This window comes from Rhinatrema bivittatum, chromosome 4 (genome assembly GCF_901001135.1).
Source record: "Rhinatrema bivittatum chromosome 4, aRhiBiv1.1, whole genome shotgun sequence".
Lineage (NCBI taxonomy): Eukaryota > Metazoa > Chordata > Amphibia > Gymnophiona > Rhinatrematidae > Rhinatrema > Rhinatrema bivittatum.
The window spans coordinates 337,565,714-337,578,242 of record NC_042618.1 but is presented as its reverse complement, the minus strand read 5'-3'; the positions used below and the strand labels follow the sequence as shown (position 1 = coordinate 337,578,242).

At 52.2% G+C, this 12,529-nt stretch overlaps 1 protein-coding gene across 3 annotated transcripts in view; it reads right to left on the bottom strand.

Moving 5' to 3' along the window:
* Positions 1 to 241: 241 nt before the first annotated feature.
* The window catches only part of QRICH2 (glutamine rich 2), a 337,577-nt gene continuing 325,289 nt past the window's right edge, over positions 242 to 12,529 (bottom strand). For all 3 annotated transcript variants that reach the window (XM_029600439.1, XM_029600440.1, XM_029600441.1), the window contains 2 exons: positions 1,845 to 1,973; positions 242 to 1,323 (listed from right to left, as the gene is read on the bottom strand). In XM_029600439.1, the coding sequence (XP_029456299.1) occupies positions 1,181 to 1,323; positions 1,845 to 1,973 (272 nt within the window). In that variant the 3' untranslated portion in view covers positions 242 to 1,180. The remainder of the gene's footprint in view (positions 1,324 to 1,844; positions 1,974 to 12,529) is intronic.

Here is a 12,529-nt window from a genome sequence, read left to right as displayed (position 1 = left end):
TCCGTCCAGGCTGGTTAACAGGGAGTTTTTCCTCCCTCCTAAGGTCCAGTCAAGGCCCATGTAGGGCATCCCACTCCCTCCCTCCATGAAGAAACCCACCGTACCCCACCCCACCCCTCCCATTCTCCCTCCCTTCCCATCTGTCAGACAACCCTGTTGGAGGCACCCCCCTACAAGAAAAATCAAGCCCACCCTCTCTGCACCCTCCCTCCTCTCCTTCTACATGGAGCCAAGCCTGTCTTTTTTGAGGCATCTCTGTTCCAGCCCAGACTCCCCCAGCCCAGGGGGGCTCACAGCAACCCACTCCTCTGGAATGAATGCTGACCATTCCAGAGTTCCCCTTCTTCACTGGCAGAAAGGACTGTGGAGCCCTCCTATAAGCAGGCATAGCTGCCCAACTGCGACTGATGTCCCTCCTGCCAGCAAAAAAAGGGAGCCTCTGGAATGGTATCCATTCTTGAGGGGATTTATCAGGATCTCCTGGTGGAGGGATCTATCCTGGAAGAAAACGGAGATCTGCTAAAAACTCTTTTTGTGATGGTGGGGAAAGATAGGGAATGTCTTCAATGAGGCTCTCTGTCAGATGGGAAGGATGGAGGGATGGTGATGTTCTGGAAGATGCTTGAGGTTGCTTGGACAGAAGGGTACCCCAAAGGGGGCTCATCTGGACTGCAGGTGGGAGGGAGGAACTCCTCCCTGCTAACTGGCAGCTCTGAAACAAGGCAACATAAGCATAAAGATGTTTCATTCGGGGGTTCATGTCGTTTCGGATGCAAGCAACACAATTGACGTAACAAATTTCATTGATGTTTTCACATCATTTTAAAGTGGACAGCAGAGCCCCCAACAGTTTTTCCCAAAGCAATTCTATAATAAATTCTGTTCAAACATTTCTTTAAAGATTTATAAGGGGTGTACATGCAAATAAAAGCTCTCATTAGATAAAATGAAAAAAATAGATGTTTGTAAGAGCACACTACACCTCCATCTCTGTGGAAGGGCTGTTCTCTGTGCTGGATTCGGTTTTACCCAACACATCGAAGCATTAATCATTGGGCAGCTAGAGTGGTAATATTTTTTTTGCTCTCTACTCTGCTTGGTTCATGTCTTTAAATTTTACTAGCTGTTGTCAGAGAGAACTTTTGTGCTTGTGACATCATAAAACCTGCCCTGCTGGTGACTAGGACATCGCAGACTCATCGCCCGATAGCCGGTTCATGGGTACATCGAATCGAACCTCTAGGTTGTCCACGAGCTGGGAGGACGGAGGGTTGAGACCCATCTGGGAAGTCACTGGTCGATCCTTCCCACACTTTCCTAGGCCTGAATCAAACCATTAAAAATGCAGTTCAGATTCGGGTCTTCAAATAGTGGTATAACTCACTACTGTTTCAGTCCCTCACAAAAGGAACAAACATCATTGTTTTACCAGTGGAGAACTAGGATAGAAAACAACCTATGTTGTTGCTAGCTGTGCGCCTGTTTGCCCTGTTTTTATAATGGGATTCTTCAGCGTTAATCTCTTGTGAGATGCCCAAGTTGTGATTTAGTGAAAGTGCATTTAACCATCTTCAAATTACAAAAGATTTGTTTTATTAAACATTTTTTTGATGGAGGAGGGCTTAGATTCCCCAAAACCAGCTCTCTTTGCAGGGAATTCTCTATCAGAATACTAGGAAGACCCAAGTAACAATACCAAATTCTGGGAAGAAATCTCCCTCCATAACCACTTCTCTTTTCTCCTTTCCTCCTCCTTCCTTTTCCCCATCCCCCAATCTCCCCTGCTTGTCCCCTCTCTCCACGCTTTCCCCACCAAAGCCCCAGAGACTTGAAACTGTTGATACCTGTGCTGGACTGACTGCGACAGGACACTTTAGCGCTTTGAGAACGTGATGGAAGAATATTGGGATCAATCGGAGTCAACATTTTTGGAGGTGTTTGAGAGACCTTTAACCTACTCTTGGACTGCGAAGCTGTAAAAGGAGTACAGAAAGAGTTAATGAGAATGATGTTTTGAAAATGATTTTTCAGGTGCCTCTATCCTATATTTAGTGATCTAAGGCTTTGGGCCACGATCTAGGAGCAGAGGTATTAGATGCGTTTTTGATTCCCTTGGGTGTAAGCAAGTATTTGTCCCCCACAGGTTCTCCATGTCCAGAGTGGTTCAGATTCATATAACTTTATTGGCAAGACAATTTTTCATGTGCTGCCAAATTAATAACCCCCAACTGGAAGCATAGGAAAATTGATTCTTACCTCCTAATTTTCGTTCCTGTAGTACAACGGATCAGTCCCGACTGCTGGGTTTTGTCTCCCTTCCAGCAGATGGAGACAGAGAAAAACTTTGAGAGTGCCCTCTCTTAACCTGGTGAGACACCTGCTGCTCCTCAGTATTTACTCATACCCAAGCAGAAAGAACTTTATATTTCAAAACATTTGTTATGTTTAAGGAAGAATGTGAACTCCTGGGCTGAGATGAGCGATGTCTCCGTCCACAGGGAGGAGCCCTGTGAGCCTCACCTTCAGCAGGTGTTGTCTCAGTGGCGAGGCACACAGCTAGAGAAGGAGAACTTTATTATAGGGAAAAGGAAAGTAATGTCCACAGTATTAGCAATATGGAAGAACAGTCCTGGGCAATGGGAATTACCCAGAATGAGACACAGTGGAGAAGATCCAGTAGTGGCCCTTGGAGTGGGGTACGCAGTGGATCTCCTCTGGCGAGAGTAGGCACCTCAGGATACAGATCCAGTAGTGACCCGCGAGCAGGGTACGCCGAGGAAGTCTGTACAGTTGATATTGGTAACAATGCCAAACCTGGAAGTGGTTCTGTGCAGATGGTAAACAAGGAATACTGTAGAGCAGGAAGGATGAAAGGCTCTCACTGAAGAAGGCGGTAGTGGCCCGAGGATCAGGATACACCGCATAGGATCCTCAGTGTAGTCCAGAAATGAAGATGTCTGTAGAGATACTCACAATAGATGGTTCCTGGAGCAGGGTAAGATCTGCGAAGCAGATCCAGCAGCAGATAGGCAAGAAAGCCCTCTGAGGAGCGGATAGCTGGGAACGCAGGGAAGCCCCTGAGGAGCGGGTACTCAGAGCGTTCAATTGCCAAAGCTGAAACAGGAACAGGAAGTCCTTGAATGAGCAGAGTACAGCAAGATGGAACTCCTTGCTAACTCGAGGAAGGCAAGGGCTGGTTCGATTAAATATGCTAGTGGGTTGACGTCATCGGGTGGGGATGCCCTCAAGGTTCCCACCATGACATTCAAATAAGGCCCTTGCGCGCGCACCTAGGTAATTCCGGGTCCAAGATGACAGCCCAGCAGCGCCCACGCTGTCCCAGGAACGCTGGAGAGGTTGGCATGAACTGGCAGACACTGCCATTCTTCCTAGACTTGATGGAGCAGGTAAAAAAGAGGTGAGAATGAGAGGTCGCAGCCTTCTGTGACCGACAGGTGTAATAACATTCATTAATTAACCTAACTTCTAGCCCCATAACGAGCAGAGTGTGAAAACACAGAACTTTAAAAACAGACCATCCACTGGGGTCTCACCGTGAGTAAATTGAGAGGAGGGAAACCGTTAAGAATTATTGTTATACCTACGACTCAATGCCGCATACAAAGCGCAAGGGTAAGATTCGAGTAGAGGCACCGACTACTCCAATAACAATGACCTTGCAATCTACCTTAACTGGTTTCTTTTCTCCGGCGAACACTTCTACTCCAAGTAGGCAGTCCGTTACATTAATAGATGAAGGGCACACGTCTTTTTTTGTTGGACGCTCAAACATCTCTTAGCCCCGGAGCTCCAGAGGCACCCTCTAATCCTAGTGTTCACCAGCATCCAGCCTCTGAGATAGCAGGTCTTCCAAAGTTGATGGCTGAGTCTACCTCCGTCGAAATGAGAAAAGATGTGGAAGTGATCCCTAATATGCTAAGTGGAGAGACTAGAAAGGAACCCCACCCACAGCAACAGATTTCTGGGGCTGCTGATGGGGGAAATCCAGATACTGCTCAAAAGGCATTGATATCAGAGGATAGAGGGGACTCGAATATGCAGAATCATGTTCGAGTGAATGAGATGGGAATACAACCACTGGGTTTACAATTGATAGGAAAAAAGGAAATAACTTTGGAATTGGTATGGAAAGCTCTGACGTCTTTAGAATCTACCATTACTGTGTTAGCTAACATAATGTCAGAGACAAAAAAATCATATCTGTCAACTAGAACCAGTAATTACAGATAATGTAAACAAATGAATGTAATACAAAAAAAGGGTATCTCAGTTACAGGAAACACAGAATGAAGTTATACAAGGAGAAACGCTAATAAGATAGAAATACTTGAAAATGAGATTAGGTATAAAAACTTAAGAATTGTGAATTTCCCATCTGTAAAAAAGAAAATTAGGTTCTTACCTTTGATAATTTTCGTTCCTGTAGTACCACGGATCAGTCCAGACTCCTGGGTTTGGCCCCCCCTCTAGCAGATGGAGACAGAAGTTTACAAACAAACAAAAAACTCTGCCTATATCTAGGCTGGTGCCACCTACAGTCCGGCAGTATTACTTAATGTCAAAGCAGCATAACGCAAACCAAACTCGCTAACTAACCATATAACCAGGACCATCAAAACCAGTCCACCAGGATCATCATTACCGGTTCTCAACCCTCAACTGGGATCAGAACCCAAGATACCAATAACGGACAGAGATAGCAACATATAGAACAGACATCAGCAGCACACGCACAACATAGCCTCTCCCGGTATCAGCACTCAACCGGGCGGGACTCTGGACTGATCCGTGGTACTACAGGAACGAAAATTATCAAAGATAAGAACCTAATTTTCTTTTCCCTGTACGTACCCGGATCAGTCCAGACTCCTGGGATGTACCAAAGCGCACTTTACCTGGGATGGGATCCGGAGAGGCCCGCTCTGAGCACACCTTCTCCAGTCTCCCGCACCTGGAGCCTTGACATCCAAGCGATAGTGCCTGGCGAAGGTATGCAAAGATTTCCACGTGGCCGCCCTACAAATTTCTTCCGTCGAGATATGCTGACATTCCGCCCAGGAAGTGGCCTGAGAGCGCGTAGAATGGGCACGAAGCCCCAACGGCAGAGACCGATCCTGCAGCATATATGCCGAACTGATGGCCTCTTTCAACCAACGCGCAATGGTAGTCTTGGATGCCGCATTGCCCCACCGAGGACCACTCCAGAGCACAAAGAGATGATCGGAAACCCGAAACGCATTAGTTACCTCCAGGTAACGCAGTAGGACGCGCCGCACATCTAATTTACGTAGATCCTTAGCCAAGGGATCTGAATCATCGAGTTGCAAGAACGACGGTAGTTCAACCGTCTGTTTGACATGGAAGGAAGAAACCACCTTGGGTAAAAAGGAGGGAACCTACGCAAGGACACTCCTGACTCTGATATCCTCAAAAAAGGCTCCCTGCACGATAAAGCTTGAAGCTCGGAAATTCGTCACGCCGAAACAATGGCCACTAAGAACACCACCTTCAATGTCAAATCTTTCAAGGTGGTTTTGCGAATAGGCTCAAAGGGAGCGCCACACAAGGCTCGAAGAACAAGATTCAAATTCCAGGACGGGCAAGGCTGGTGAACCGGAGGCCGCAGATGTTTCGCCCCCGAAGAAAACACGCTACATCGGGATGAGCCACCACTGACTTCCCCTGGATCAGACCACGTAAGGAACCCAGCGCCGCCACCTGGACCCGCAGGGAGCTACACGAAAGACCCTTAGACAAACCGTCCTGCAGAAACAGAAGGATATCCGGCACGGCTGCTCGAGTAGGAATCACATCCCGATCCAAGCACCATGATTCAAACAACTTCCAGACCCGTACATAGGATAACGACATAGACGTCTTCCAGGAACGTAGGAGAGTGGAGACCACCGGCTCTGCGTAGCCCTTGGATCTCAGCCTTTGCCTCTCAAAAGCCAGGCCTCTAGACAAAAGTGATTGACCTGGTCGAAACACACGAGCCCTTGGTGCAGGAGAACCGGAACATACGGGAACCGAAGAGGCTCCTCTACCGCCAAATTCAGAAGGTCTGCGAACCACGGGCGTCGTAGCCACTCGGGCGCCACCAGGTCAACGTCCTCTGGGTGTGCCTCGATTCGCCGCAACACCTTTCCTATGAGTGGCCACGGTGGAAACACATAGAGTAGTACCTCCTTCGGCCATGGCAGCGCCAGAGCATCGACTCCCTCCGCTGCCGTCTCCCGCCTTCGAGCAAAAAACCGAGGAGCTTTCGCATTCCTGAAGGTTGCCATCAAATCGACCGCGGGCATGCCCCACCGAGCACAAATGAGCTGAAACGCATCCTCCGCGAGCTCCCACTCTCCGGGATCCAGCCAATTTCGACTTAAGAAATCGGCATGAACATTGTCCATCCCGGCTATGTGGGAGGCTGCTAAACAGCTGAGATGTTGCTCCGCCCAGGCGAAGATGAGACGAGCTTCGGACGCTAAGGCCTGACTCCTGGTTCCCCCTTGTCGGTTGATGTAAGCCACCGTGGTCGCGTTGTCGGACAACACCCTGACTGCCCGACCGCAAATGAGTGGTAGGAACTCCAGAAGTGCCAGCCGGACCGCTCTGGTTTCCAGTCGATTTATGGACCAAGACGCCTCCTGAGGGGACCACTGCCCCTGTACCGATCGTTGTAGACAGACCGCTCCCCAGCCAAGCAGACTGGCATCCGTGGTAATGACCGTCCAAGACAGGATCTCTAAAGGGACACCTCGACTCAAATTGGTCGGACACAACCACTAATCCATGCTGTCCCTGGCTGCCTGTGTCAGAGGTAAGGGCAGACGAAATTCTTCCGAGACTGGGTTCCATTGGGAGAGCAACGCTGACTGTAAAGGCTGCATATGGGCGAACGCCCAGGGAACCAATTCCAGTGTCGAAGTTATGGACCCCAACACCTGCAAATAGTCCCAGACAATTGGCACCTGCTTGGATAACAATCTTCGAATTCGCGCCTGCAATTTGAACATCCGTTCTTGCGTGAGAGAAACCATTCCCTGATGCGTGTCGAACAACGCTCCCAAAAACTCCAGCGACTGCGACGGCTTCAGATGACTCTTGGAGACATTGACTATCCAACCTAGTTTGTCCAACAATTGGAGTACCCGCTGGATCGCCGCTTGGCAGAGCATCTCCGACTTGGCCCGAATCAGCCAATCGTCCAAATAGGGGTGCATCAACAGACTTTCCCTTCGGAGGTGCGCTGCCACAACCACCATAATCTTGGTGAATGTTCGAGGCGCTGTTACCAGGCCGAACGGGAGCGCTTGAAATTGAAAGTGCTGCCCCAGCACTGCAAACCGGAGAAACTGTTGATGCTCCGCCCGAATACCGATGTGTAAATACGCCTCCGTGAGATCCAGGGAGGCCAAAAACTCCCCCTGCCGCACGGACGCAATCACGGAACGTAAAGTTTCCATTCGAAAACGGGGAACCCGCAGACATTTGTTGACCCCCTTCAGGTCCAGGATAGGCCGAAAAGTTCCTTCTTTCTTTGGCACCACGAAGTAAATGGAATAACGGCCCTTGCGAAGCTCGTTGCCTGGAACGGGTGTTGCGGTCTGCACCGCTTCCTCTCTCTTCCCCGTGACCAGCGCCTAAATCCGCGTCTGGGGACGCCGCACTCTGCGGTCTCCAGGACCCAAGGACGCGCTCAGTTCCATGTGGCATCCGCCATTTGCCTGTCTCTCTCACCGCGGCCTCGTGCGCGCGCGCGAGTACGGCCACTTTAAGCGCCCAGAACCCAGAAGTCAAGCCCTGCCTGCGCTGATGATGTCACGCTCCGAGACAGATATAACCGGCATCCGGACGTTCCCTCATCGCCTTGCAACGAGGTTCACTACAGTCTTGTAGTTCTGAGTTGCGCTTCGTCTTGCTGTGTTCCTGCCGCTGACCTTGGAGTTCCTGACTACGCTCTGCCTGCTGCCTGCCTCGACCCCGGTTCGTCCCTGACTACGCTCTGCCTGCTGCCTGCCTCGACCCGGTTCTTCCCTGACTACGCTCTGCCTGCTGCCTGCCTCGACCCCGGTTCGTCCCTGACCATGCTCTGTTGCCGCCTGCCTTTGATCCCGGCTCGTCTCTGTTCCTGCTTCAGCCTTCAGCCTTGCCTTCACCTGCTGGCTGCGGACCCCGCTCCAGGTTTCTACTTGCTCCTACTCACGTCTGCTCATTTAGAGACTCTATTATCTTTGGACTTCCTGGTTCTCTATTGCTGGACTCTCTCTCTAGTACCCAAGTCCCAAGGTGCCAGAACCCTACGGGCCCCTCCTGGGGGGTTCTGGGTACCCGGGTGAAGATCTTGTGCTAGACTCAGTTATCATTGGACTTCCTGGTTCTCTGTTACTGGACTCTCTTTCTGGTACCTAAGTCCCAAGGGACCAGGACCTACCCCGCCTCTCGTGGTAGGTCGGCCCAAGGGTCCACTATTCCACAGCAGTACCCAACTGCAACAGTTTGCAAGGCCATGGACTCGGTGGAGACCCCGAGCCTTCAGGCCATGCCGGGAATGGCTCAACGCCTCCAGCAGCAGCAACACTGCATAGACATCCTAACAGCCACCGTAGAACAGTTGGTCGCCCAGCTAGAGGTTTCTGCTCGGGAGTCACGTCAGGCATCCACTGTCTCTACTGCCTCAGTTACGCAGATACCTACGCCCCCCCCCCGGTATGCCGGGGACAGCAAGTCCTGCCGAGGGTTTTTAAACCAGTGTCAAGTACGATTTACCCTTCTGCCGGCCCAATTCCCTTCTGACGCAGAGAAAGTGGCGTTCATATTTTCACTCCTGGACGGTAAGGCCCTTAACTGGGCTTCACCCTTGTGGGAACGCCGGGACTCTATGCTACAGAATCTGGAGGAGTTTCTCCTCAATTTTCGGCTTGCCTTCGACGACCCGGCACGCCTAAGTGCCGCAGCCTCAGAACTCCTGACCCTCCGGCAAGGAACACGCCCAGTGGCGGATTATGTTATCGAGTTCCGCACGCTAGCCATGGAGGTCGGTTGGCAGGACGACTGTCTGAAGGGCATCTTCCTTGAAGGACTATCCGGCCGAATCAAGGATGAGCTGGCAGGTCGAGACCTACCAGGGGACTTGAACGATCTCATTGACATAGCTGGTAGGGTGGACCGTCGTCTCCAGCAGCGAGATAAGGAGATCCGCTCGTCCCGCAGACCGCCTCCTCCGTCATCTACCACTTCTAGATTCCGGGCTCTCGGGGCTTCTCCTACTCCGGTGTCTAGTGGGGAACCCATGCAGGTCGGCAGATCTTCACTGACTCCTGAGGAAAAGAAGAGACGGCGTACGCTTGGCCTCTGCCTCTATTGTGGAGGCAAGGGGCATTTTCTCTCGACTTGCCCGGAGCGTCCGGGAAACGCTCCTGCCTAGGCTATACTGAGGAGCTACACCTAGGCGCTTCCGGATCAGCTCCTCTGTGCACATAGCCTGTAACCCTGAAGTATCCTGGAGGGGAACTCCAGGTCCGTGCGTTCATAGACTCAGGTGCAGAAGGGAACTTTATAGCGGCCGACCTGGTGGCCCAGCTCGCCCTCCCCACAGTGCAAAAGGTCCCTCCGCTGTGGATCTCATCCATCCGAGGCACTCTGCTCCCCGGGGCCATTACCTGCTCCACAGCTCCCGTTACTCTACAAACCGGATTATTCCATTCAGAGCAGATCTCTTTGCTTGTCTTAGAGCGAGCGGTGCACCCCTTGGTTCTGGGACTGCCGTGGCTCCGTCTGCATTCGCCCCTAATACGATGGGACGACTTTCAGTTGGTTCGGTGGGGGCCAGCCTGCTTTGAACACTGCTTGCAACTTCCGCATCCGCCTAGACCCCTGAACGTCTGCTCCTCCCAGCTGTTGCCTGAGCCATACCAGTCCTTCGAGGATGTTTTCTCCAAGGAGATGTTAGAGCTTCTTCCGCAGCATCGGCCGTTTGACTGCCCCATTGACTTACTGCCCGGTACCACCCCGCCTCGCGGCCGAGTGTACCCTCTGTCTTTACCCGAGACCAAGGCCATGTCGCAGTATGTGACGGAGAACTTGGCCAAAGGGTTCATCCGGCCCTCTCGCTCTCCTGCAGGCACCGGCTTCTTCTTCGTGGCTAAGAAGGACGGTTCTCTCCGGCCATGTATTGATTACCAGGGCTTGAACGCCATTACCAAGCGGGATCGTTACCCACTCCCGTTGATCCCGGAGCTGCTGGACCGCCTTCAGGATGCCCGTGTGTTTACCAAGCTGGACCTCAGGGGGGCCTACAACCTGGTACGTATCCGTCCTGGAGACGAATGGAAGACGGCGTTCAACACCAGGGACGGGCATTACGAGTACCTTGTAATGCCCTTCGGACTCTGCAACGCCCCAGCCGTCTTCCAACACCTCATGAATGAGGTTCTACGAGACTTCCTGAACACTCATGTTATAGTATACCTAGATGATGTACTCATCTTCTCAAAGGATTTGGATTCCCATCGTCATCACGTCAAACAAGTCCTTCAGGTCCTCCGGGAGAACCGCCTTTATGCCAAGATGGAAAGGTGCACCTTTGAGGCTGAATCCCTGCCTTTTCTAGGTTATATTATCTCCTCAACCGGCTTCCGCATGGATCCAAAGAAGGTAGCGGCCATCACCCAGTGGCCTCAACCCAAGGGGCTCAAGGCCCTCCAGCGGTTTTTGGGCTTCGCTAATTTCTATAGACACTTCATTCCAGGCTACTCTCACCGGGTGGCTCCACTCACAGCTCTGACCCGCAAGGGCGCCGATGCCAGGAACTGGCCTGACGCCGCTGTTACAGCTTTCGCTGATTTAAAGGAAGCCTTCCTTTCCGACGTTTGCCTCCGACACCCGGACCCCTCCAAGCCCTTCATAGTGGAGGTCGACGCCTCCAGTATCGCCGTGGGAGCCGTGCTGAGTCAGCATTTGGATTCTGGACAACTCCTACCCTGCTCCTACTTCTCGAGGAGGTTTTCCCCCGCTGAGAACAACTACTCCATTGGGGACAAGGAGTTATTGGCTATTAAGCTCGCCCTGGAGGAATGGAGGCAGTGGCTCGAGGGGGCGTTACATACCACCACGGTATATACCGATCATAAGAACCTTGAGTTTCTGTCCCAGGCCCAACGTTTGAACCCCCGCCAGGCCCGCTGGGCCTTGTTCTTTAGCCGATTCAACTTCGTCCTACAGTACCGACCGGCAGCAAAAAACATCCGAGCGGATGCTCTCTCCCGGACATCATGTAACGAAGGGGATCAGGAACAGCCTCAATTCATCCTGGACCCGAGTAAGGTTCGTCTATCAGCCCTGTCGGTCCTCGCCCAGGATAGGACCGTAGTTCCTCGCAGGGATCACCTCACGGTGCTACGATGGGCTCACGACTCCCTCGTCGGAGGGCATGCCGGGCGTGAGAGAACAATGGAGCTCCTCAACCGATTTTATTGGTGGCCCAACCTCCGGCGGGATGTCGCCACTTATGTGAGGTCCTGTCCAACCTGCGCTCGTCAGAAACCCAGCCCGGGTTCCCCATGTGGTCTCCTTCAGCCCTTGCCAATACCCACCGAACCCTGGACACATCTGGCCACAGATTTTGTGGTAGACTTGCCTCCATCTAGCGGCCATACAGTAATCTGGGTCACTGTAGACTGCTTTTCGAAAATGGTGCATTTGATCCCTCTACCTAAGCTCCCATCAGCTCCCGAACTGGCCCTTCTCTTCACTCAGCACATTTTTAGGCTACACGGCCTTCCCCAGGATGTCGTCTCCGACCGAGGTCCCCAGTTTGTGGCACGTTACTGGAGAGCCCTTTGTAAGTGTTTCAAGGTGAAACTTAACTTCTCCACGGCCTTTCACCCACAGAGCAACGGGCAAACCGAGCGGATGAATCGGACCCTGAAGTCCTACCTCCGGTCCTTCGTGAATGAGAAACAGGATAATTGGTCGGAACTATTGCCCTGGGCCGAGTTCGCCTACAATAATCAGGCTCACGCGGCTACTGGCAGGTCTCCATTTCAAGTGGTGTACGGGAAGCCCTTAAGACCACCACTCCCTCTCGACACTTCCAGCGCTTCACCTGCTGCCCAAGTCACAGCACAGCAGCTGCGGGCACTGTGGCATGGAACCCAGCGCAAACTGCGCCGTGCAGCCGCCTCCGCCAAGCAAGTGGCCGATCGCCACCGACGGCCAGCTCCAGCCTACCAGCCAGGAGATCAGGTGTGGCTCAACACCAGGAATATCCATATCCGCCTTCCATCACGAAAATTTGCACCCCGGTTCTGCGGTCCCTTCCGGGTAGCTGAGAGAGTGGGCCTGGTATCCTATCGACTGAGACTGCCGCCCACCCTACGGATCCATGACGTCTTTCATGTATCCCTGCTCAAACCCGTGGTCCTTTCACGCTTCCACCTCGCACCTCCGGATCCCACCTCTGCACCCATAGATGATGATCCTACTTATCAGGTACGAGAGGTGGTGGACA